This window comes from Phascolarctos cinereus, unplaced genomic scaffold (assembly GCF_003287225.1).
Source record: "Phascolarctos cinereus isolate Bilbo 61053 unplaced genomic scaffold, phaCin_HiC Scaffold_4;HRSCAF=312, whole genome shotgun sequence".
Taxonomy (NCBI): domain Eukaryota; kingdom Metazoa; phylum Chordata; class Mammalia; order Diprotodontia; family Phascolarctidae; genus Phascolarctos; species Phascolarctos cinereus.
Window position 1 is genome coordinate 87,327,483 of NW_027555847.1, and position 23,530 is coordinate 87,351,012.

Genomic DNA, 23,530 nt, shown 5'->3' on the forward strand with positions numbered 1-23,530 from the left:
CCTGCCTCCTTCCCACTGAGATCTGCTTTGTCTAGCACTCAATAACCCACACTAGCACACAGCACCTAAATCCTCAAAGGTCCCAAAAAAATTAGCATGCAGGACAAGACAACCTTTATCTTTCTCTGTGAAAGGAGACCCCATGAAAGTCCCCTGCCCCCACTACATTCCCTCCAACCAGTTGAAGGTACTTACCTTTATACACACAGGTGGTGGCCCGAATGGAACCAAAGTTACTGTGTCCAATAACCTAAACCAAGGAAGGAAATGGATTTGGGTCTTAGGATAAATCCCTACCTATACTCTTTCTGCAACAGACAATAATTGTTTCCCTTCCAGAACTTTGAAATATGAGAAACAAAAGTCTCTCTTGGACAAGGGAAAGGATGCATCATCTCAATGAGATCTGGTCAAAGCTCTCATGTTATGCCTTCCCCTAATCACTATGCTCAAGAATAGCAGAGAGACATAGCCAGGCCCCACAAGGTTAAGGAGGATTAGCATTACTTGTGTAACTTGTCTATTTGATTCACTTCCTTCTTTTTATTTTATTTTATTTTTTTTATTTAAATTTATTTATTTTTCAACATTCACTTCCACAAGATTTTGAGTTCCAAATTTTCTCTCCATCTCCTCCCTCCCCCCCCACCCCAACACGGCATGTATTCTGAATATCCCTTCTCCTTATCTGCTCTCCCTTCTATCTCTCCCCCCTTCTCTTATCCCCTTCCCCTTCTATTTTCCTGTAGGGCAGGATATATTTCTATACCCCATTTCCTGTATATCTTATTTCCCAGTTGCAGATTCACCACCTTTTTTCAAAGAGGCCCAAACCCAGAAAGGTTAACTCGGTTCCCCATTCACAAACCATCAGGTTGCATGCACCCTGACCAGAGGAATCAGAGACTCAAGCTATGAGTGTCAAAATCTAAGCAGCAAGTTGCAGCATGGAACAAATTAGGACAGCCATTACCTGAGGATTTCCACAACTGTGAGGTGCCACCACCCTCCCTAATGTTGACAGAGGCCACCCACTCTCCACTTCTAAGTCCCCTCCAAACTCACACCAAGAAGGTCATCATCCACCAGGAGTAGCCCTTCGAAGCCGCTTGTGTGATCCAGGACCACAGTGGATGGCCCAAGCCGCCCTTCTACAGGCTGTTCTGAAACAGAGAAGGGATGGGACAATCAGCTAAAATCATCTGGAGCAAAACCAAAGACCCAAACAAGCAGGAGGCTGAGGTGTGCTACCAGTGAGAAGGCTCTCCTTGTGGTCAGTCCCAAACCACCTCACCTGATGGGTTAAAATCAGACTGACATTCTTAGAACAACTTTCAAAGCCTCAGCTTTTCACAAGGAAATCGATATCTGATGGGATCACCTACTTAGATTACTGCAATTTTCCCAGCCTGGGCTTACTCCCTAAATCTAAGGATATTCAAAGCTTCTGTAAGAGCTTCCTCTATTTACTCTTTTTTTTTTTTTTTTTTTGGCTAGGCAATTGGGGTTAAGTGACTTGCCCAGAGTCACACAGCTAGGAAGTATTATGCGTCTGAGGCCGGATTTGAACTCAGGTCCCCCTGACTCCAGGGCCAGTGCTCTATCCACTTTGCCACCAGCTGCCCCTAAGAGCTTCCTCTATTTAGGCCTCTCTGAGAAGCCCAAAGCAAGTCCTGAGGTCTGCCAAATAAGAAAGAAGCTAGAAGAGGAACACCCTGGATGAGAGAGATCCAGGTCTCTTTTGAAGAGCCTTTGTGGAGAAGGGGAAAGTTTCAGGAGGCAAGCACTAGTCATTCCATAAATGCACACTCCTCCTGGGGTCCCATTTTAGGGGAACGAGGTGGCTACACGAGCATTTTTCTCACAAGAGGTCCCAGCCCCTGCAATGCCTTGGCCTTGCTCCATTCTAAAAGCCCTCATCTACCCCTCTGTCTATGAACCTAGTGCAAAAAACTGGTTTTCAGTCATCACCACCATATGAGCATGGATTTCTGCCACCTTAGGAATACTCTCTACCTTCACTCTCTTCAGCCTCATCCTCCTCCTTCAGCAGCTGGTCCAGATGTTCCTGAAGGTTCTGAAAAGTCAGAGGTTTTCTGGAAAAAGAGGGTAAGAGAGAGACTTACTTCATCTATTCCAGGCAATAGGGGTTTATTGAGCTGCAAGAGTTTAAGCATCAGAGCCATATTTCCCTAACCCTGAAGAGGACACAAAATACCAATGACAGTCGAGTAAACCGTTGTTAATCCCCTCTAATGAAGCCACATGTCCTGGTGCTAGAGGATGGGGCCCTGGGGAGCTGGCACTGTAAGTGGATGAATTAAGAGATATGGCTGTAAGGCCCAGAGAGATACAAACAGAATCTCAAAATATCAGAGTTAAAAGAGATCTCAAAGGTCATAAAATCCAACTCATACATTTAGGTTTGATGCAAGAGAAACTTCCTAATAATTAGAGCTGTTCAACAATGGAGTAAGATTCCTTGGGAGGCAGTGAGCTCCCCCATAGTGAAGATCTTTAAAAAAATAAACCAGAGAGAGAGCTGATGTCTACTCATCAAGAACGTTGTAAAGGAGATTCTTGCTTAGATATAGGCTGGACTAGATGTAGCCTCTGTGGGCTCCACCCACTCTGAGACACTAGGATATCCGAAGAGGAATCCCCAACAAGTGGTCCACCAGCCTTTGCTTAAAGACAGTCAGTGATGGACAGTGAACCTGCCACCCCCAAAGGCTCCCACTGAAATATTTGGATCACCTAAGCCAGTCTCCCTAGCACTTTCCCCTCTTAGTGTTATCCTATGTAGCCAAGAAAGCACCAGATGCTTAAGAACATGGGTTCATCACTAGCTGGAGGAGCTCCAAGGCCAATGTCAACATAAAAAATGAGCTGAACTAGAACAGCTGGTAGATTTGATCTATGCCACACCAACAAATGCTGGCCTACTCACAAAAGACAGGTGAAGAAGAGGCTAGATTCTTACTATGTCACTCAGTCCCATCTCTAAAGTCAGAAAATCCTGTTTACATATATAAGCCCTATTCCTTTGTTTCTCAGAAACAGTGAGCTGATCTGTAATACAAGTGTAAATGTCAAGCCAATCCTTAATTTTGGATAGATGTAAAGATGGTAGAGGAACTGCAAACATCTCTCCCTACCTCTTGCCTCAATCATCCTTGATTCAATCCCAGAAGAAACAGAAGACAGAAATATAACTGGAGTGATTTTTAAAAATGTTGCCCTAACCCTCAGCTACCATGTACCATCTTAACTGCATGTGTGAATCCTAAAATATTAAAGGCAGATATTCATGATGTTACCAACAGTGCCTCATCCCAGGACTAAAGGTAACCTCTGCTTTCCCTCCTGTCCACTGTAACCTTAACTCATTTCCCAGTAGTAAAAAGGTCTTGGTGTTATTCTTAGCTTCCCTCGCTGCTCTGACATGAGCTCAGCATCTAAGAATAGAGGAAGGAATGTAACCTTAGGAGGGCTCAGGCAATGTATTCCTGGGCATCTTTCCTCCAAACAATTCTCCACAGGGCCCCAGGGCCCTTCCACCAGTGGCAAAAAATACCAGTCACTCAGATTTATTGCCAGCCCAGCAATGGCACAAACTTGTCTGCAGTTTTTCCCTTACTCCAGCTATCTAAGCTGGCCTCATCAAACAGGTAAACCTGCCTGCAGCACACTCTCAGGTGGTCCTTTGCTACCACACAGCTTTCATCCAATTACCCTTTTATTGCTAACGCAAGAGGAGGGTTGTGAGATGGTGAACAATTCTCTCCATCTCTATATCATTCCCACAACAAGGCAGCAGAGAAGCCTCGGACCCAGCAGTTCCTGCTTCCTCCTGTATCTTACCTCCGTTACCCAGGAAAGAAGCTGCAGGAGGAATTTGGATGTGATGTCTCCACAATAACTTCCCTGGTGCCATGGCCCTCAGGCTCCAGAGCTATCATATCCCACCCTAATGCTGGCAGTGGGGCATGGCAGCGATTCCTGGCTGAGACTGCCACTCACCTACCCACTTGTGAGGTGTAACAAGTAGCTCACTTTAAATAAACCCAATACTGGAAAGTCTAGGCTCTTCATGCATAAGAAATTCACTTTCCAAAATAATTCCTCCAGCTGAAAATAATTTCTCCTTCCTCAAACTTAAGTGGAGTACTCTGGCTGTATCCTTTCCCCTAAAACCTTCTCTTTTGCATCATATTTACCTGGGAATATTTACCTTATCCACCCTAACCTCCAAGAGACTTTAAGTTTCTAAAGAGCAGAGACAATGTAATTATCTTGGATCTCCAGCACTAAACAAATAGCAGGCACTTAAAAATGGCTGCTGAATTGAAAAAGATTCACTTTCCCAAAAAATTCACCATAGGACTCCTTTAAATAGCAGTGTGCCACAGGAGAAATAGGACTGGACTTCAAGTCAGGAGAACTAGGATGGAGGCCTGGCACTGGCAAAAGTTCCATCCCTTTGAACTCTTGAGCAAATTATTATTTCCCTTCTCTGAGCCTCAGCTTCCTCTTCTGTAAAATGGCGATAATCAATGAGGAAAATGAAACTCATGTACATTAAGTACTTTATATACCATAAGTCATTTTACAAATGTAAGGTAATAATAATGACAATAATAGCTTATCAGTGAATACCTGTCAAGATGGCTATCCACTCACATGAGGGCCCTGGTGATCCTGGCTGGTATTCTGACTACACTGTAAGCTTCAGATGCCATGATATCTCTATGGCTCAGCTTCTTGGGAAAACCTGCCCTGACCCCCACAGCCTACAAGGACCTTTCTTTCTGCTGAGCTCCTAACGCACTTGCAAGCTGTCCCATTTGTTGAACACTTACTTAGACTGCACTGTCCTGCATTATTTACCTTTTCACGGTGGACACAGTTGATTGCCCTATACAGACTGGACACTTAGAAGAAGGTAGAGAATGTGTTGTGTATCATATCAGCCTGACTAAAATAAAAGCCAACCTTTTTTTTCTCTCTCCATCTGACTGTTAGCGAACACCACGTGACAGCTTAAAATGGTGTTCTTTTTCTGGTTCTACCTATATATTGTTTTTCATTTCAGAAAGATCTCATTTTACATGTGCAACCCATACTCATCAATGACCTATATTCACACCAATAAGGAACCTTCTCTGTATTCCTGAGAGTGCCTGCTATAAAGCTCTGCACATAAAAGGTGATAAATATTTATTCATCATTTGTTAATGACAGAACACCTCCTCCTACCTCCAAAAGGATGGGTCCCAAGAGTAGCAGCAGCTCCCACCCCAAATCAGCCCTGTACTTGACACAGAGAAGACATCCACTATACCTGGTAGCTGTGGTGGAGGGGATCTGGTCTGGGCTGGGAAAGATACGCTGTAGGTAGTCATTCAGTAACTTTTCGTTGACAATACCTGTAAGCACATGAAGCCAAATGGGGAAAAAACAAGGGAATAAAAGTCATTATGGTTAACAAGGTGCTAAGTCACCTGTACAGTATTTGGGCTAGTCACTCCCCAGCTGAGCTAAAGGAATACTGAGGAAAGGAAGCCACATTTTGCAGGAAGGTGTAAGAATTTCGGCAAGTTATACAATCCGCTGCTATTGAAGACAAAGGAAAACATTGTCAATGGATTGTTATTCAGAGGCTGGTGGGCTAATTTATACATTTCTGGGCCTTCTGCTTCTCCTCAAAACACTTTCTTGACCTAAATGGCTGAATTAATAACTGCTGGTAATGTGGTCAACAAGAACTCTAGAGTTCCCTCCTCCGTGGCCTCCCCTTCTTGGCCCAGGACGCCCACCTGTGACTTTGGGCTTCTCAGAATCAGAGGCCAGTCTGTAACTCTTTTGGGAGAAAGATGTGCCTGCCCCTTTTGACGTCATTCTTCATTTCTCAGTGAACAGTCAGGTGATCCTGGGGTGGGAACACAAAGCACAGATTTTCACACATAATCAATACAACCTAAATTTGTTAACTATACTTATCTGTTACAAAGGAGAATTTTCGGATTGGGGTGGGGGAGTTGGGGAGGGAGGGTGAAGAAAGGGTGGAAGTGCTGTATGAGGATTGGGTATAGGGATGGTGACGTAAAAAAATAAAGAGTATCAATGCAACATTTTAAAAATACACAGATTAGAGCAGAAGGAAGTTCAGAAGAAGATGAAGACAAGCAGAGCAGTGCTGGCATTACCATGTTACACTTTCAAACAATAAGCTGCTCATAATGGATTCATGGTTTTCTATACAATCCTCTTTTTCTGTCCTTTGTATACAGAAATGCTCATGTCAGTTGATGCCTGTCAGGTTCATAATAAGTATATATTTTTAAAAAATAGTAGAGACTGCTTGCAAATGGCAGCAAAAGTATGGGCTGAACATATAAACACAAGAATGACTCTCACGGCCCTAGCCACTGTTTCTCCTTTGCGTGTTCTCCCCGAGCGCAATGGACTAAACAGTGATGGCTAGAGACAAACTTTTCAAGCCAACTGACTACCTTGGAAGTCCAGGAATTCCTGGGTTCCTCAGTCAGTGCCAGCTGCCCTGTTGGAGATGCTCCCTGAAACTACAATTTTTTTTTTTTTTGGCAACTGGGGTTAAGTGACTTGCCCAAGATCACACAGCTAGTAAGTGGCAAGTGTTTGGTCTGAAGCCGCATTTGAACTCAGGTCCTTCTGACTTCAGGGCTGGTGTTCTATCCACTGTGCCACCTAGCTGCCCTGAAACTACAATTTCTTGCAGAACATGTCCACCAACTAGCTGGCCCCCACACCTAGAATGTACTCTCCCATCTCACCTGTCTCTTAAAATTCTTAGTTTTCCTCAAAGCTATCTGAGGCCTTTCTTCATTTCCCAGTTGCTACTGCCACCCATGAAATATTGCCTTGTATTTTGTTTGTATATGTGTGTATGCTTTATATATATATATATATATATAAACACATATATGTGTATATATATGTAATGCAAATGTTTTCTGCAACAAGTTGTGAAATTACACATGTGTATGCACATGTAGTCTCGCTCAAACAGAATGTAAAACCACTTGAGGACAGAGACTGTTTCATTTTTATTTCTGCAGAGTGCCTAGAACAAAAGCTAGGTAATCATTAACTGCTGCTACAGCATTACTATGAACATTGTAGCCATCAAGGGAATCTTCTTTCCTATCTAACCTCCTTTTGTATATATGCCCAGCAGCAGAATCTCTAATCAAAGGGTATAAATATTTAGGGACTTGTATTGCCTAATTACAAATTAATTTCCAGAATGGCCAGACCAATTCATAGCTCTACCAACAGTGTATATTAGTGTGTCTGTCTTCCCACTTCCCACAGCCTCTCCAACATGGATTGTTTCTTTTCTTTCTTTCTTTCTTTTTTGGTGAAGCATTTGGGGTTAAGTGACTTGCCCAGAGTCACACAGCTACTGAGTGTTATGTGTCTAAGGCCGCATTTGAACTTCAGGTCCTCCTGACTCCAGAGCTGTTGGTCTGTCCACTGCGCCACCTAGCTGCCCCCAACATGGATTATTTCTGTCTTTTGTCATTGCTAACAATTTACTGGGTGAAGTAAATCTCAGGATTGTTTTAATTTGTATTTCTCTTATTATTAGTTATTTGAAACAATTTTTATATGGTAGTTGATAGTTTACACTCTTCTTTTGAAAACTTAAGTCTTTTAACCACCTGAATGTGTTCTTGGCTTTTAAATATTTATATAAATTCCATACGTCTTGAATATCAAAAAAAATAGTTAATGTAAAGGTTTTTTTCCAGTTAGCAATTTTCTCATTCTAGCTGTAACGATTCTGTCTTATGCAAAAATTTTACAATTTTTTGTGGATTTCTATTTTCTTTTTTTATGATCCCCTTCTTTAAGAGTTCTCCAAATCATAAGGTGCCTTCTTCCATTCCATAATTTTTATCATGCTATGACCTTTTATTTTAGGTCATGTATTCATTTGAAAATTATTATGGCATATTTCATAAAATCTTAGTCTCAATACTGAGATACTGTTATCAACACTGGGCTACTATGTTCCATTGTTTCTGGTTCTTGCTCACCAAGTCTGTCTCACTGATCTTCTATTTTTTAACTAGTAACAAATAGTTTTGATAGCTTATGCATCATGAAATACTTTGAAGACTGAGAGTGCTGTTCTTCATTCCTAATTTAACTATTTTCCTTAGGATTCTATATCTTTATCTTTTAAATGAATTTTGCTATTATTTGTTCTATTAGTTCTGTAAAGTAACACAATTATTAACTTGGTTAGCATAACACTAAATCTTTAACTTGAGCATCATTATTTGTATTTTATTAGTCAACACAAAAAGGGACAGTGAATATCCCTTTGCTTGTTTAACTCTTATTTCTGTAAAAAGTAGTTTGTATTTTTCTGTAAGTCTTCGGTGTGTCTTGTTAAGTTGACACACAGATATTTTATGCCTCTTGTAGTTATTTTAAATGGGATTTCTCTCATTCCCTACTAGTTTTTGTTACTGCTACATAGAAATGACATTTGTGGATTTCCTTTGTATCCTCCTATTTTACTGAAGCTACTAATAACAAGCTTCTCCATTCTCTGTAATATTCTAAATAAAGTATTATGTCTAAAGATAGGAGTAACTTTTTTTTCCACTTTCCTGATGTTTATGGTTTTAATTTCTAGTCTTATTTCACTAGTAATTCTAAAACTGTTAGTGTGGAAAATGTTAAACTGTGCATATTCTTTGATCCAATAATCCCACTTCTAGGTCTATGCCCCAAATATATTATATCATAAATGTGTGTGTGTATATGTGTATATATATACATATATACACATATACACACACACACACACACACACACACACACATATATATATATATATATGTATGTACACATATATATGTATAGTAAGTTTTTTTGTGGTGGAAAAGAATTAAATACTGAGTAGATGTCCATCAACTAAGGAATGGCTAAACACATTATGGTATACGAATGTGATGTAATACTATTGTGCTGTAAGACACGATGAAGGGGACATTTCAGAGAAACCTGGGATGACTCATGTGAAGCAAGCAGAACCAAGAAAACAGTTTATACAATAACAATAGTATTGTAACGACAAACAACTTTGAAAGACTCAGGAACCTGGATCCATGCAACGACTGGCCCATGATCTCAGAGGAGTCATGGTGAAACATGCTACTTACGTCCTGAAAGACAGGTAACAGACTCAGGAGTACAGACTGAGATTTTTTGAGGGGAACATGGCCAGTGTGAGAAATTGTTTTGCCAACTATGCAGGTTTGTAACCGAGATTTTGTTTTCTTTGTTTCTCAATGGAGGAAAAGGAAAGCAAAGAAGGCAGATTTTTGTTGACTGAAAAATTTTAATTTAAAAATAATAAAAATAATAGTAGTAGAGAAAAAGGAGTCCTTACTTTACCCTTGTACTTATTAGGAGAATTTCTTATATTTCTCCATTGCAAATAATATTAATTTTGGTTTCAGAGATAGACTTTTAAAAAAATAGTATTTTTAGGATTATAGATTTTTTTTAAGGCAGTTGGGGTTAAGTGACTTGCCCAGGGTCACACAGCTGGTAAGTGTGAAGTGTTTGGTCTGAGGCCGCATTTGAACTCAGGTCCTCCTGACTTCAGGGCTGGTGTCTATCCACTGCGCCACCTAGCTGCCCCTAACAAATAGTATTTTTTAAAGGGCATTTCCACACCTTTGCTTTTTAGGGTTTAAGGCAGAAATGAATATTTAATTTTGTCAAAGCCTTTACCTACTTCAAGTGGGTTGTTTTGTTTTGGGTTTTTTTGATTAACATGATTAATTGTCCTAATTTCCTCATTGTTAAACCATTTTATCTTAGCCAAAGTGAATAATTTTTGGATAAATTGCTAGTCTTTTTACTAGAATTATTTTAAAATTTTATATCAATATTCATTGCTGACATTGACTTATATTCTCTTTCTCTGCTTTATCCCTCCTCCATTTGGGTATCAAGGACATATTTGCCTTATAAAAGGAGTTTTCTGGAGAACCTTATTTTTTAATTACCCAGAATAATTTTTATAGCATTAAGTATTAATTACTCTTTACATATCTGGTAGTCTTCACTTGTACACCTGCCTGGGCCAAGGTTTTCTCTTCTCCCATTTAGTATTTCATTTGTGACTTTTTTTTGTTCTTTTCAGTGAGGCAATCAAGGTTAAGTGACTTGCCCAGGATCACACAGCTAGTAAGTGTCAAGTGTCTAAGGCTGAATTTGAATTCAGATCTTCCTGACTCCAAGGCCAGAGCTTTATCCACTACACCACCTAGCTGCCCCTCATTTATGACTTCTTTCTTAGACTGAGCTGCTAAGAAATTACTATGTATTTGTTCCATGTTTTCAACTAGTATCTAGATGGCACATTATGCTGTCTCCATTCTTTTCTTCTTTTGATTAGCATATCCAAGAAAAGAATGTTGACCATTCTGGTCTATCTCTTCTCCCTAAAGCCTGTTTCTTGACCATCCATCTTATGCAATGTTCTCCAACAAGGCACTTTCTTCTTTTTTCTCCTTCTTTTCCCATCACTTATACTCTCCAGATTCTACTCCATTATTTTGCCTGAGTCACGTACCTTTCCTCCTCCCTCAATTTTTGTGCTTCCTTTTGTGCTGTCTTTACCCATTAGATTGTAAAATCCTTGGAGGCACAGACTGTCCTTTTCTTATTGCTATCTCCAGTGCTTGGCCCAGTCCCTAGCACAGAGTAGGCACTTAATAAATGTTTATTTTACTGTATTATATTCTGGAGGAGACAAGATGGTCCAAAGCCCTCCAAATTTGGAGATAACAGTCAGATCGAGTGCCATTTCCACTACGCTATGCTGAGTCTCTTTCCCAAAAACATTTCATCCTGACATTTCTTCAAATTGTGAGATGAAAGAAATGGCAATTAGATATATGGTCAATATGATTTTTTTTTTACAAATGATCCAGAGATTTAAAGAAAAAAAAAGAAAAGATCATTGCTTTCATCCAAGATGTAATCATAGCATTTGGACCTGAAAGAGACCTCAGAGATCACATTATCCTAAATTAATTTTAAAGATGAGGAAACTGAGGGGCCAGAGACATTAAGTAACTTTCTCAAGGCTACACAGGTGACCTCGGGCAAGCAAAATAGATGTTTGAACCGAGTTCTCACACTTAAAATCCTCTTTCCATTTCCACACACTTCACAGCAATGCAAAAATAGTAACTATGCATTGCAATTCCCTGCCTGAGTAAAAGAAATGGGCTAAGATAAGAGTTCTTAACCTAGGGACCATGAACTTGTTTGTTTGGGTTTTTGAAAGGAGTTTGATAACTGTTTCAACATAATTGACTTCCTCAGCAATACTCCTGTATTTTGTTTTATGCATTTTTAAAACACAATTCTTAGAAGAGCTCCAAAGGCTTCACCAGACTGCCAAAGGAGTCTATGACATACACACACATACATAAAAGGCTGAGAACCCCTAGGCTCAGAAGCGCCATTCTTGGGACTCCAGTAAAGAATATAACATACATTTGTCAGCAAAAAAGTAAATGAAAGACAAGAAATCAGGAAGGTCCTGGAACTCCTGTTGGAAATCCATCCATTTAGCCAACTAGAAGGGAAGAAATCAAAGGACATAAATAAGCAGAAAAGTCTCGGCAGATACAAGAGAGGATTCCTAGTAGGATACTGATATGTGCTACATTCCAACATAAGCGTCCTGAGCTCAGGAAAAATTATCAAGGAACTTATTTCCTATTCCAAATCACCTGAAAACCCTCTATCTTATCCCCAGATGCACTCACCTGAGTATAGTAGATGCTTAGAGAAGCAAAAGAAAGCATAAGTACCAGGGAGCAAGGGTGTTGAGGGTCCTACTTTCTAATAGGGGAAAAACAAGTAAGAACAAGTCACCACCTACTCAAGGAGAGTATAGAGATCTGCTCATAGTCTGTTCTAGATAAACTGGGCTAGAAACAGGGATTCCCCAGCAGATTATAACCTGTGTATATCCCCAAGTTGTTTCTCCTACACTTATCTTGTCTCCTCAAATAGAATATAAGACTGTCTTCAATTTTTATCTCCCCCAAGTGCACACTGTAGGTATTTGATAAACACTTATTGACTCTAATCTGCTTGGGAAGCATGGGCAAATAGCAGCAGTGCTCAGCCTGCTATAAGCTTCAAAATAACACATTAGTGCCTGCTACCAATGAATAGCCATTGAGAATTCCCAAATGCTAGAGGCAGTAGTAAAAGGCATAGCTACCAAATTAATATAAGGTCCTTAATCCGGCATTCAAGGTCCTCCCAAACCTGGTCCTCATTTACTTTTCCAGTTTTCACTACTACCCTACACATCAATCCAAAGCCACCATTTCCTTAGCCTATCCTGTCCTATCCCCCTTCTAGACATTTGTACATACTACCTTCCAAGCCTGGAGAGATTTGCCACACATCTCCTTCAAGGCCCAGTTCAGGGGCTATCTCTTCTATGGCATTTCCTCAGCCAAGAAATGATCTCTCCGCATCTTAGATCTGTTTGATCTCACCTATGTACTAAATCATGATCTAGGATAAGGACTAGATCCATGATTTCATTGCTAAAGGGAACTTCTAGATGAGGAAACTCTCTCTCCCAATCAAGTCAGTATCTTCTCTGCAACTCTTGAGTCCTACAGAGTAGGCTGGGCTGCTGAAAGTTAAGTGACTTGCCCACAGTCTTACAACCAGTCCATGTCAGAAGCAAAATTCAAACCCAGGCCACTGTGCCATACTGCCTCTCATGATCTAACTTGTATCATAGGAGGAAGCTGTGTGGCATAAAGGATAGAAAGCCAGACTTTGGGTCAAAAAGAGCCAAGTTCAAATCCTGTCTCAAACACTATATGACCCTGGGCAAATCACTTAATCTCTCAACTTCAGTTTTCTTTATTTGTAAAATGAGCATGATGATAGAACCTACCTCAGCAAGGTTGTAATTATTAGATGAAATGACATAATATACATCATGCTCTTAGCAAACCTTAAAGTACTTCAGAAATGTTGACTACTAAACTTGTTGGGAAAGCTTTCAATACCATCCTCCTGCATATCTTCTCATTTTCAGGTTTTCATGGTAATGCTCTTCCCTAGCTCTTTCTAACCTGTTTGCTCTTTCATCTCCTTTGCTGGATCTTCAAGTAGGACATCAAGTGTCTGCCAGGGGCCTTCTTCTTTTCTCCCTCTATACTATTTTACTGAGTGATCTCATCAGCTCCCATGGGTTCAATTATCAACTTTATACACATGATTCCCAGATCTCTGTATCTAGCCCTAATCTCTCTTCTGAGCTCCAGTCCCACATTACCAAATGCCTTTTGGAATTCTCACACTAGTTGTCCCATAGGCATCTCAAACTCAACATGTCCCACACAGTACTCATTATCTTTTGCCCAAAGCCCTCCCCTTCTTCCCAATTTTCCTACTACTGGCAAAGGCACTACCAGTCCTCCCAGTCATGTAGGCTCATAACCTGTCATTCTCAGCTCCTCATTCGTCCCCATATCCAATCAAGCCTTGTAGTTTCTACCTTAACAATATCTCTGATCTACATCCTCTTCTCTCCACTCACACAGCCACCACCCTGATGCAGGCCTTTGTCATCTCATACCTGGACTACTACAGTAAGCTTCTACTTGGTCTTCATACTTCAAATCTCTCCCCACCCTGATCAACTGTCTACTAAACTGCCAAAGCCCAGGTCTATGTCACCCTTTTCTACTCAATAAATTCTGGTGGCTCCTTTTTGCCTGGAGGATCAATTATAAAGTCTTCTGCTTAACATTTAAAGCCATACATAACCTAGCTCCTTCCTGCCTTTCTGGTTTTCTTATGCCTTACTCCCCTCCATGCACTGTATGATATAGCTATACTCACCTTTTTGTACACAGCAGTCTATCTCCCAACTTGGTGCTTTTCACTGGCTGTCCACCCTCCATACCTGGAATTTGTCTCGTTCCCTTCCCTTCCTAGCTTTCCTGGCCTCCTTCAAAAGTCAGCTCCAATCCAATTCTGAAACCTCGTCCAGCTCTTCCCACTGCTACTTTCATTTACACTGTATATACTTTGTGGGTACAAAGTTATTTATATGTCTTCTCCTCCATTAGAATATGAGCTCTTTGAGGGTACAGATTTTTTTTTCCTTTCTTTGTATTCCCAACACTTAGCATAGTGCTTGACATGGTAAATACTTAATAAACTCTTATTGGCCATTATCATTGTTATCTGTTTACACATCTCATCACTGCCCACTCCCCACCCCTTGCCTTTTGATATGGCATACTAAAAAAGACACTAAACTTGGAGTCAAAAGATTTGGGTTCAAATCCTACCTCTAATACTTCCTAGTTGTGTGACTGTGCACAAATAACTTAATCTCTGAGCCTGTTTCCTCATATGTAAAATGGGAGTAATAATACTGTATGCAACTACCTGCCTCACAGGGTAGTTATGAGAAAAGTGCTTTGTAAACCTTCCAACAGCAAAGAAATCTAAGTCATTCTTTTCATCTTTGTATCTCCAGCACCTGACATGCTGCATACAGTAGGTGCTCAACAAATGCTTGTAGTTGTGAGAGAGGGAGGGAGACAGATGTCAGGTGCACAAGAGCATGCTGTGGGTGGACACCATTAAAGAAGGTGGTCTAGAACCCCACCAATAAGGCAGAACCTATGCACATCCATACACACCAAGCAAACCTCTACTTTTTGCAGCCTTTCTACAGGATCCCAGAACTGGAAGAACTTCAAGTGCTCTTCTGGCCCCCTCACTGCTCCAGACTCAGGTCACTGAGGCACGGATGGCGAATTACTATATGCTTCCTTGGATGTCCACTCACTGCCACAGTTTCACAATGATAAGAACTAAGAATTCTTTCTTATGCACATCTCAAATTTCTCCTGTTTTAATTTAAGAGTATTTCCTCCTGTGTGGTCCCCCTAGGATAGGAAGAACCATTCTAAGCTTCTTTCCCCATTTAGACAGCAGAGCTGATTCAGAAGCTAATCTCCTAACTGCTCTAATCTCTTTAACCAGTCCTCTAAGGCAGCTCTTCTCTGGACCTTCTCCAAAGATCAGCTACAGTACTAATATCTCTGACTCCTTTTTCAGATGTAATACTGAGAAACCTTTCAGTCCCTTCCAGGTGGGGAGTCCTTTGGACAAGAGGTTTCAGAACCCCGTGGACTCCACACAATTTTTCAAGTAATTTATTATTATAAATTTAATAATCACCAAAAACAAATATCCAATAATCAATGAGATAACTAAACTATATAAAACCTTAAATAAAAGACTATCTAGAAACTATCTGGTTTTTTAACATATAAACGTTAATTTTAGCCAAATAGAAACAATAAAATATTGTCTCTTCACAATCTCTTCTGTGTGTACACAGACGTCCTGGCCCTGCCTATTTTATATCAGGATGATTTCCTAAGAGTTTCACTGTGTCAATTTTACAACCTCCCCACCTACCAATCCAGCCACCACCCTGGGAGCTCCAGGCACAACAGAGAGGAAAAATAACTTGTGTTGGCAGAGTTTAGCTTAATGAAGCCTGAGCAGTTTTAAGTGAATTCAGGCCCTTGACTTTCTCACCTACTTTTCTCCAGCACCAGGTGTCTTAAACATTACATCTGACAGCTTGGGGCAAAAAATGAACTCCACCCTAAGATGGAGAATGAATGGAGAACTGGAGGTGTATGTGTTTATGCTGCCTCAACACAGCAGGAATTAGAAAGTCAGTGCAGAGTATCACCACTAACCCCTCTGGAAATAGCCTTTGGCTCAGGGAACTTCTCAAAGCTCATGGAATGAATCCCTATTACCAATCCTCATTCCCCAGAAGATACTGTTTGGTCAGAGGAGAAGGAAGATGAGTCACACAGGAGGGAAATGCCTAGCCCTGGTAGAACCCAGCGGCTCAACTAAGGCTCCCACTAGGTACCTTATTTTTTATTTGGATCTCTCATTGTCCATGCTTACTAACAAGTCAGGAAGCCCAGAGCACACACCCATTGTCTCAACTGCCTTCACTAACACTGCCTTCAAAAGATAACCTGTTAGAACAAAGTTCAGGATCAGGCCCTGAGCAATGGGGGAATAGAGATGGAATATCAGGATCAGGATGCTTGGGATGTGGCTTCCAAGGAAATAGCAGAGAAAGAATAAAGAAGGAATAGAGGAGAAAGGACCTAAGGTCTGAAGAAAATAGAGGCAGGGTTCCAGGAAAGACTGCAGAAAAGTTTGGGGAGTATAGTTACAGTGTAAGCCAGAGGTATCAAGCCCTTGGACAACACTCCTGAGTGTCAGCGGAACCAGATAAAAATGTAATTGTATAATATTTAACAAAACAAATAAAAATACAGTAAAACATATAAAAACATTACATTTTAAAACTAAGTCAATAAGCAGCCTGCAGGAATCCTTATGTATGGATTACTGACCCCAGTTTCTATTTGAGTTTGATACCACAGGTATAGGCAATGAGGGATTACTTGGGAAAGGGAGGCCACACTGAAGGAGGGAATTACAAAGGATTAGAGTAATTTGAGCAGCTAAGTGGAGCAGTGGATAGCATGCCAGGCCTGGAGTCAGGAAGACCTGAGTTCAAATCTAGCCTCAGACATATACTAGTTGGATGACCCTGGGCAAGTCATTTAACCCTGTTTGCCTCATCTGTAAAATGATGTGGAGAAGGAAATGGCAAACCACTCCAATATCTTTGCCAAGAAAACTCTAAAATGGGTCATGAAGAGTCAGACATGACTGAAAAACAAAAAGAACATTTGGGAGAGGTCACAATAGTGCCACGAGGGCTGAGGGGACATAAATCAGTCAGAGTAAGGGAGTATAAAGTGAAGGGGCACAAAACTGTCACAGGGAGGAAATAGGACAGACAAATAACTTTGGGGGCATCATAGTGTAGAGCTTTGGGGAGAGGTCATTTGTAAGGGACAGAGTGGTCACAATGAGGTTAGTGTAAGAGGGATGATGAGGGTCACTCCCAAACCCCTCATCATCCCTCTCACACGCATTTCACTGCATGTGTGAAAGGGATGAGACCCTGGAGAGAATAGTGAAGATTGGGGGGATCATGAGAGCAGTGGAGGTGATGGTGAGAGCTACAGGGGCCATAGTGGTAGTGGGGATTACGACTGAATCACAGCTGGGGGGAAGAGGATGAAAGCTGTGAAGGTTACAGTGAAAAGTGATAGAGCCCCGTTCAGGCTAGAAGGGGATGAGGTCACTGGTCCTAGTGACCTGCAGTGAAGCTAGTCATAAGAGCTCAGGGGTCACAGTGCGGATTGCGAGAGGGGACAAGAAGAGAGGGTGAGGAGAGGAGGAGGAGGAGGAGGATAGTGAGGGGTAAGGAATGGGAGAGGGGCTAGGTGTGAGAAGATGAGAGCTGTGGAACTCAGTGGAGAGTGAAACAAGCGGTGCCCTCACGGTGAGGGTCGTGGGAGAGCTCCGGGGAGGGAGCACGCCGACAGCTGCGGAGAGGCTGGGGACGACCAGGTGGGATCCAGCGAAAGGGGCACAGCGGGGGCCCCAGCGGGGAGGAGGGGGTCACCCGGAGGCCCTAGCATCACAGCGAGGGAGGGCGCAAAGCCGGAGGTGCCCAGGAAGAAGCGGAGGAGGAATGTAAATTACGGGGATAAGCAGAGATGAGGAGGTTCCCAGAGAGAAGCGCGGGGTGGCAAGGGAGGGATTATAGTGGGGGGGGGGCGCTGGGGTGAGAGGTCCCCGTGAGGGGACACGGCGTGGAGGGGGGAGGTCATGGTGAAGGAGACCCAGGGCAGGGAGGTCCCGCCGAGGGGACGCAGCGAGCGGGAAGGGGAGGGGCCCCCCCAGGGGACAAGAGCGAGGAGGGGAGAGGGACACGGAGAGGGAGACATCCTGAGGGGAGCCGAAGGAGGGGACGACGCCGCCCCCTCGTCTCCCAGCCGACGGACTACGGCAGCCCGGCCGGCCTCGGGAGCCCGCAGACCCCGCCTCCCCGGCTCCGGGGCCTCCCCGGGTCCCCGCGCCCGTCCCGGCGGCCACACTCACCCTTCGCCTCGGCGCCTCACATAACATCCGCCCGGCGGCTCCAGCTACGGCTCCCGACTCAGGCCAAACCGCAACCACAAGCGAAGCAAGCGTTGAGCCTCGCGCTCCCGGAGCCACGCCTTCCATCTCTCTCCTACCTCCCGCCACGCCCTCCTCGTCCCAGCCCCCCCTTCCCCCGCCCTCTGCTTCTTAAACCATGCCCCCATCCAGTCCCCACTTCCGGCCTCCATACCCTTTCAGAAGCCACGCCCCCCTCCCTTGGTCTGGAGCCCAAGTCTCTATTCCGCCCCTTTTCCCCCCCGCCCCTCTCTCCCCAAGCCACGCCTTCGTCCCGCCCATCCTGCCCATCTCCTCCCTCCCGCCTCTTTAGAAAAGCTGGCTCTGTGTCCGGCCCCTTTCGCTTCCAGAGTGGGAGGCCGAGCCCCACATCCTGGTCCTAGAGAGCTGAGACAGAAGCGAGTTCCCTTCAGCCTTAGCAGTCAGTCAAGAAATATTTATTAAGCGCCTACTGTGTGCCAGGTGCACTGTGCTAAGCGCAAGGGATACAAAGAAAGACAAAAGACTACCTGCTCTCAAGGAACTCGGTCTACGTGCAAACAACCATGTGCACCAAGATATATACAGAATAAATAAATTGGAGATAATTAATAGAGCAGTGGTGGTGATTCTCCTGCCTATTCTACTGCTCTTTCTCTGTCTCCTTTGCTGGATCCTCCTCCAGATCACATCCCCTAAACGTAGGTGGACCTCAGGTGTATTTTATCTGTCTTTGTAACCCCCTATCCTAGGTTCCTGCCTATGATAGGAGCTTAATAAATGTTTGTTGAATTGAATCACATTGAAAAGAATTAGAGCGAGGGCACGGAGGAATCGTCACTTACCCCTCGTTGAGCCCAGATCTATAGAGAGTCTGAGCGTGTACGGTGGATAAGGAGGAGGGTGCTTTGTTCCTCTATGGGACCAGCCCTACCCACCATGTGGCAGCTGATAAGACTACAGAAATAGGGTGATGAAAAGGCTCTTGTTAGCTGACACAGCTGAGGCAAGAGGGATACCCAACAGGCAAGACAAGGCAAATCAACAAACATTTATAAAATGCCTACTGTGTGCCAGGCACTTGGCTAAATGCTAGGGGTATAAAGAAAGGCAAAAATAGGATCCCTGTCCTCAAGGAGTTCACAGTTTAATGGGAGGGGAACTAGGTAGATACAAGATCTATACAGAGTAGCTGGAAAAACAGCCTTAGAGCTTCTTCACCTTCTTAATTCTGTTTCATTTTATGCTCCAATTTTTCCTACAAGGTAAGAAGGTTCTCTCAACTGCAATTTTCTTAAGAAGAGGGAGGAAACATCAGTTGGGGAATGGTTGAACAAGTTGTGATATAGGAATGTAATGGAATGGTATTGTTCCATAAAAAGTGATGAGCAAGCAGATTTCAGAAAAACCTGGAAAGACTTGGATGGACTGATGCTGAGTGAAGTGAGCAGAACCAAAGAACATTGTACACAGTAATAGCAACATTGTACAATGATCACCTTTGATAGACTTAGCTCTTCTCAGCAACGAAATGATCTAAGACAAGTCTAAAAGACTCATGACAGAAAATGCTATCTACATCCAAAGAAAGAACTACGAAGTCTGAACGCAGATAGAAGCATACTATTTCCTCTTTTTTTTTTCTTTCTCATGGTTTTTCCCTTTTGTTCCCAACATGACTAATGTGGAAATACATTTAATGTGCTTGTACACGTATAGCCTATATCATATTGCATAGTGTCTTGGGGAGGGAAGGGAGGGGGAAAAATGTAGAACTCAAAATCTTATAAAAGTGAATGTTGAAAACTATAAATAAATTTTACAAAAAGAAATAGAAGGGTTAGGAAAAAAGGAGAGAAATAAACAAAAAAAAATGAAATAGGGGGAAAAAAGAAGAGGGAGGAAATTAAATTCTGAGACTTTTAGCAACTTGCCAAAGGTCACTTGAAGAAGCTTAGGTGTTTACCTTGGAGAAAAGAAGATTTGGGGGAACTGGGGTTGGGGAGACATGATAGTTGTTTTCAAGTATTTGTAGGGCTTTTAAGTAAAAGATGAATCAGCATCATTGATTAAGATCTGCAAGGGCCATTAGAGACCCAATTTCCTTATTTTACAGATAAGGGAACAGTCTCAGAGAGGTTTGGTGACTTACCCAAAGCCACACAGGTAGTAAGTGGAAGATGGAGGATTTGTAGCCAGAACCTCTGACTCCAAATGTAGAATACTTTCCACCCTCCACTTGACTCTCATTTGTTGTGGCAGAGGGGAGGAATGGAGTAGAAGTTGCAGGGAGACCCTCTGGGTCAATGTAAGGAAAATGATCCTAACAAAATTGTCCTGGAATGGACTGCCTCAATAAACAGTGAGTTTTAGGGCAGGCTAGGTGGCACAGAGGATAGAGTGCTGAGCCTGGAGTCAGGAAGACCTGAGTTGAAATCCAACCTCAGACATTTACTACCTGTGTGACCCTGGACAAGTCACTTAACCTAGGTTGCCTCAGTTTCATCTATGAAATGAGATGGAGAAGGAAATGGCAAGCCAATGAAGTGTCTTTCCCAAGAAAACCCCAAATGGGGTCACAAAGAGTTGGACTCACTTGAAAGGACTGAACAACAAGCAATGTAAATAATAAGCGGAAAAATCAATTAGGAATCATTCTTTGTCCCTATTCCCACATTAGTGGGAACTGATAGGAAAGCCACATTCCTAGTATTGCCTCTCAGAAAAGCTTCACTATCTATCAGAAAACTGGGAAAGAATTTTTACAACCAGTGTCTCTGACAAGGGCCTCATTTCCAAAATATATAGAGAACTGAATCAAATTTAGAAGAATAGAAGTCATTCTCTAATTGATAAATTGTCAAAGGATACAAACAAGGCTGTATCCCAAACAGATCACAAAAAGGGGAAAGGGACCCACATATACAAAAATATTTATAGCAGCTCTTTTTGTGATGGCCAAGAATTGGAAACTGAGAGGATGCCTATCAACTGGGGAATGGTTGAACAAGTTGTGGTATGTGAATGTAATGGAATACTATTGTTCCATAAGAAATAATGAGCAAGTAGATTTCAGAAAAACCTGGAAAGACGTGGATGGTCTGATGCTGAGTGAAGTGAACAGAACCAGGAGAACATTGTACACAGTAACAGCAACATTGTGCGATGACCAACTGTGTTAGACTTAGCTCTTCTCAGCAATACGGGGATCTAAGACCACTCCAAAAGACTCATGATAGAAAATGCTATCCACATCCAGAGAATGAATTATGGAGTCTGAATGCAGATGGAAGCATACAATTTGCTCTCCTTTTCCTTTGTTGTTATGTTTTATTGCTTCATTCTCATGGTTTCTCCCATTAGTTCTAATTGTTCTTTACATCAGGACTAATAAGAAAACATGTTTAATATGAATATATAAATAGAGCCTATATCAGATTGCACGCTGTCTTGGGGAGGAAGAGAGAGGGAGGGGGAGAAAATTTAAAACTCAAAATCTTATGGAAGTGAATGTTGAAAACTAAAAATAAATAAATTATTTTTTGAAAAAAAGAAAGAAATGATGAGCAGGCAGATTTCAGAAAAACCTGAAAAGACTTGAATGAATTGATGCTGAGTGAAGTGAGCAGAGCCAGGTGAACATTGTATACAGCAACAGCCACAATGTGCCATGACAAACTTTGACTGACTCACCTCCTCTCAGCAATGCAAGGATCCAAGACAACTCCAAAGGTCTCACGATGGAAAATGTTGTCCACATCCAGAAAAAGAACTATGGAGTCTGAATACAGATTGAAGCACATTATTTGATATCTCTTTTTTTTTTCTTCACTCTCCTGGTTTCTCCCATTGGTTCTAATCCTTCTTTACAACATGACTAATGTGAGAATAGGTTCAATATGTTTTTTTTGTTTTTGTATTTTCTGGATAGGCAATGGGCTTAAGTGACTTGCCCAGGGCCACACAGCTAGTAAGTATTATGTTTTCGGGGCCGCATTTGAACTCAGGTCCTCCTGAATCCAGGGCTGGTGCTCTATCCACTGCGCCACCTAGCTGCCCCTTTAGGTTCAATATGAATGTATAGGCAGAGCCTATATCAGATTTCATGCTGTCTTGGAGTCGGGGGAGGGGAGAGATGGGGGGCAAATTTGGAACTCAAAATGTTATGGAAGGCAGAAGTCCCGGGTTGCAGGAGAAGATGGCGGTCTCCACAGGAGCTAAAGTTCCACGTAATTTTCGCTTGTTAGAAGAACTTGAAGAAGGCCAAAAAGGAGTAGACGACGGTACAGTAAACTGGGAACTTGAAGATGATGAAGATATGACACTTACAAGGTGGACAGGCATGATTATTGAGCCACCAAGGACAAACTACGAAAACAGAATATACAGTCTGAAAGTAGAGTGCAGATCTAAATACCCAGAAGGACCTCCAACAATTAGATTTGTAACAAAAATTAATATGAATGGGATAAATAATTCCAATGGAATGGTGGATGCACGGTGCACACCAGTGTTAGCAAAATAGCAAAACTGTTATAGCATTAAAGTTGTACTTCAAGAGCTAAGGCATCTAATGATGTCCAAAGAAAACATGAAGCTTCCATAACCTCCAGAAGGACAAATATACAGCAATTAATTTTAACAAATCTCAAACTTATCTAAACCAACAACCTTCTACTCATGTTAATGTTTTGATTAAATCTCACAATGCAAAACCCACACATTAAAAGAATTCCAGCTGATATACATGACCTGGACATTTGTAAGAATATATTTAATATATGTACACCCATTATGTTTTCAGGCACAATGGGAAGAAAAATGCAGCACAATTTTTTTTCTCTTATCAAGGCACTATCATTTAAGCATAAAACCTGGAGTACTCCAAATGCAATTCAGGTTTTACAAGACGAAAGCATGATTGCTGTGGAGTAATGTGTGTTTCAGAAATCTAATTTCTCAAGAAGGAAAATTATAGATAGTGTGCTTGATCCATCTTGCTCAGTGAAAGAGCTGCAATTTAAATTGTTTAAAGTAGCAGGTACAATAAAAACTGTTGCTAATTTTGTTTAATTTTTGAAGAGGTGTGGGTTCCGACTACTAGTAGTAACAAAGAGTATGTTCAGGATTGTTTTGATACCTGTATTTATAAAAAGGGGGGAGGGATTGAGGGAGGGAGATGGATTTCTGTTTAAAGCAGCTCCTGTGTGTTACATGTAACAGACATGGCAAATACTTGTTTACAGTCTTTGTTCTGATAAACCATGAATTTAAGTTTTAAGTGAAAAAACAAAGGAAATAGGTGTATGAGTATGTGATTCTGAGATTAAAGTTAGTCTTAAAATGTGAAGAA

General features: G+C 41.9%; 1 protein-coding gene and 1 pseudogene across 4 annotated transcripts in view; one reads left to right on the forward strand and one right to left on the reverse strand.

Moving 5' to 3' along the window:
- The window catches only part of RNF123 (ring finger protein 123), a 139,694-nt gene that overhangs the window by 98,191 nt on the left and 17,973 nt on the right, over positions 1-23,530 (reverse strand). For 2 of the 4 annotated variants that reach the window (XR_013485869.1, XM_078152375.1), the window contains exons 1-6: positions 18,142-18,273; positions 5,820-5,932; positions 5,345-5,429; positions 2,017-2,096; positions 1,066-1,163; positions 196-250 (exon numbers count right to left, since the gene is read on the reverse strand). Coding sequence is in view for 1 of the 4 variants with exons in the window: in XM_078152375.1 (XP_078008501.1) it covers positions 196-250; positions 1,066-1,163; positions 2,017-2,096; positions 5,345-5,429; positions 5,820-5,901 (400 nt within the window). In the remaining 3 variants the exon portion in view is untranslated. Of the gene's footprint in view, positions 1-195; positions 251-1,065; positions 1,164-2,016; positions 2,097-5,344; positions 5,430-5,819; positions 5,933-18,141; positions 18,274-23,530 lie in introns of those variants that run through there. The other 2 variants (XR_013485867.1, XR_013485868.1) reach the window with 2 other exon arrangements.
- Positions 22,266-23,091, forward strand: LOC110216888 (ubiquitin-conjugating enzyme E2 variant 2 pseudogene; annotated as a pseudogene).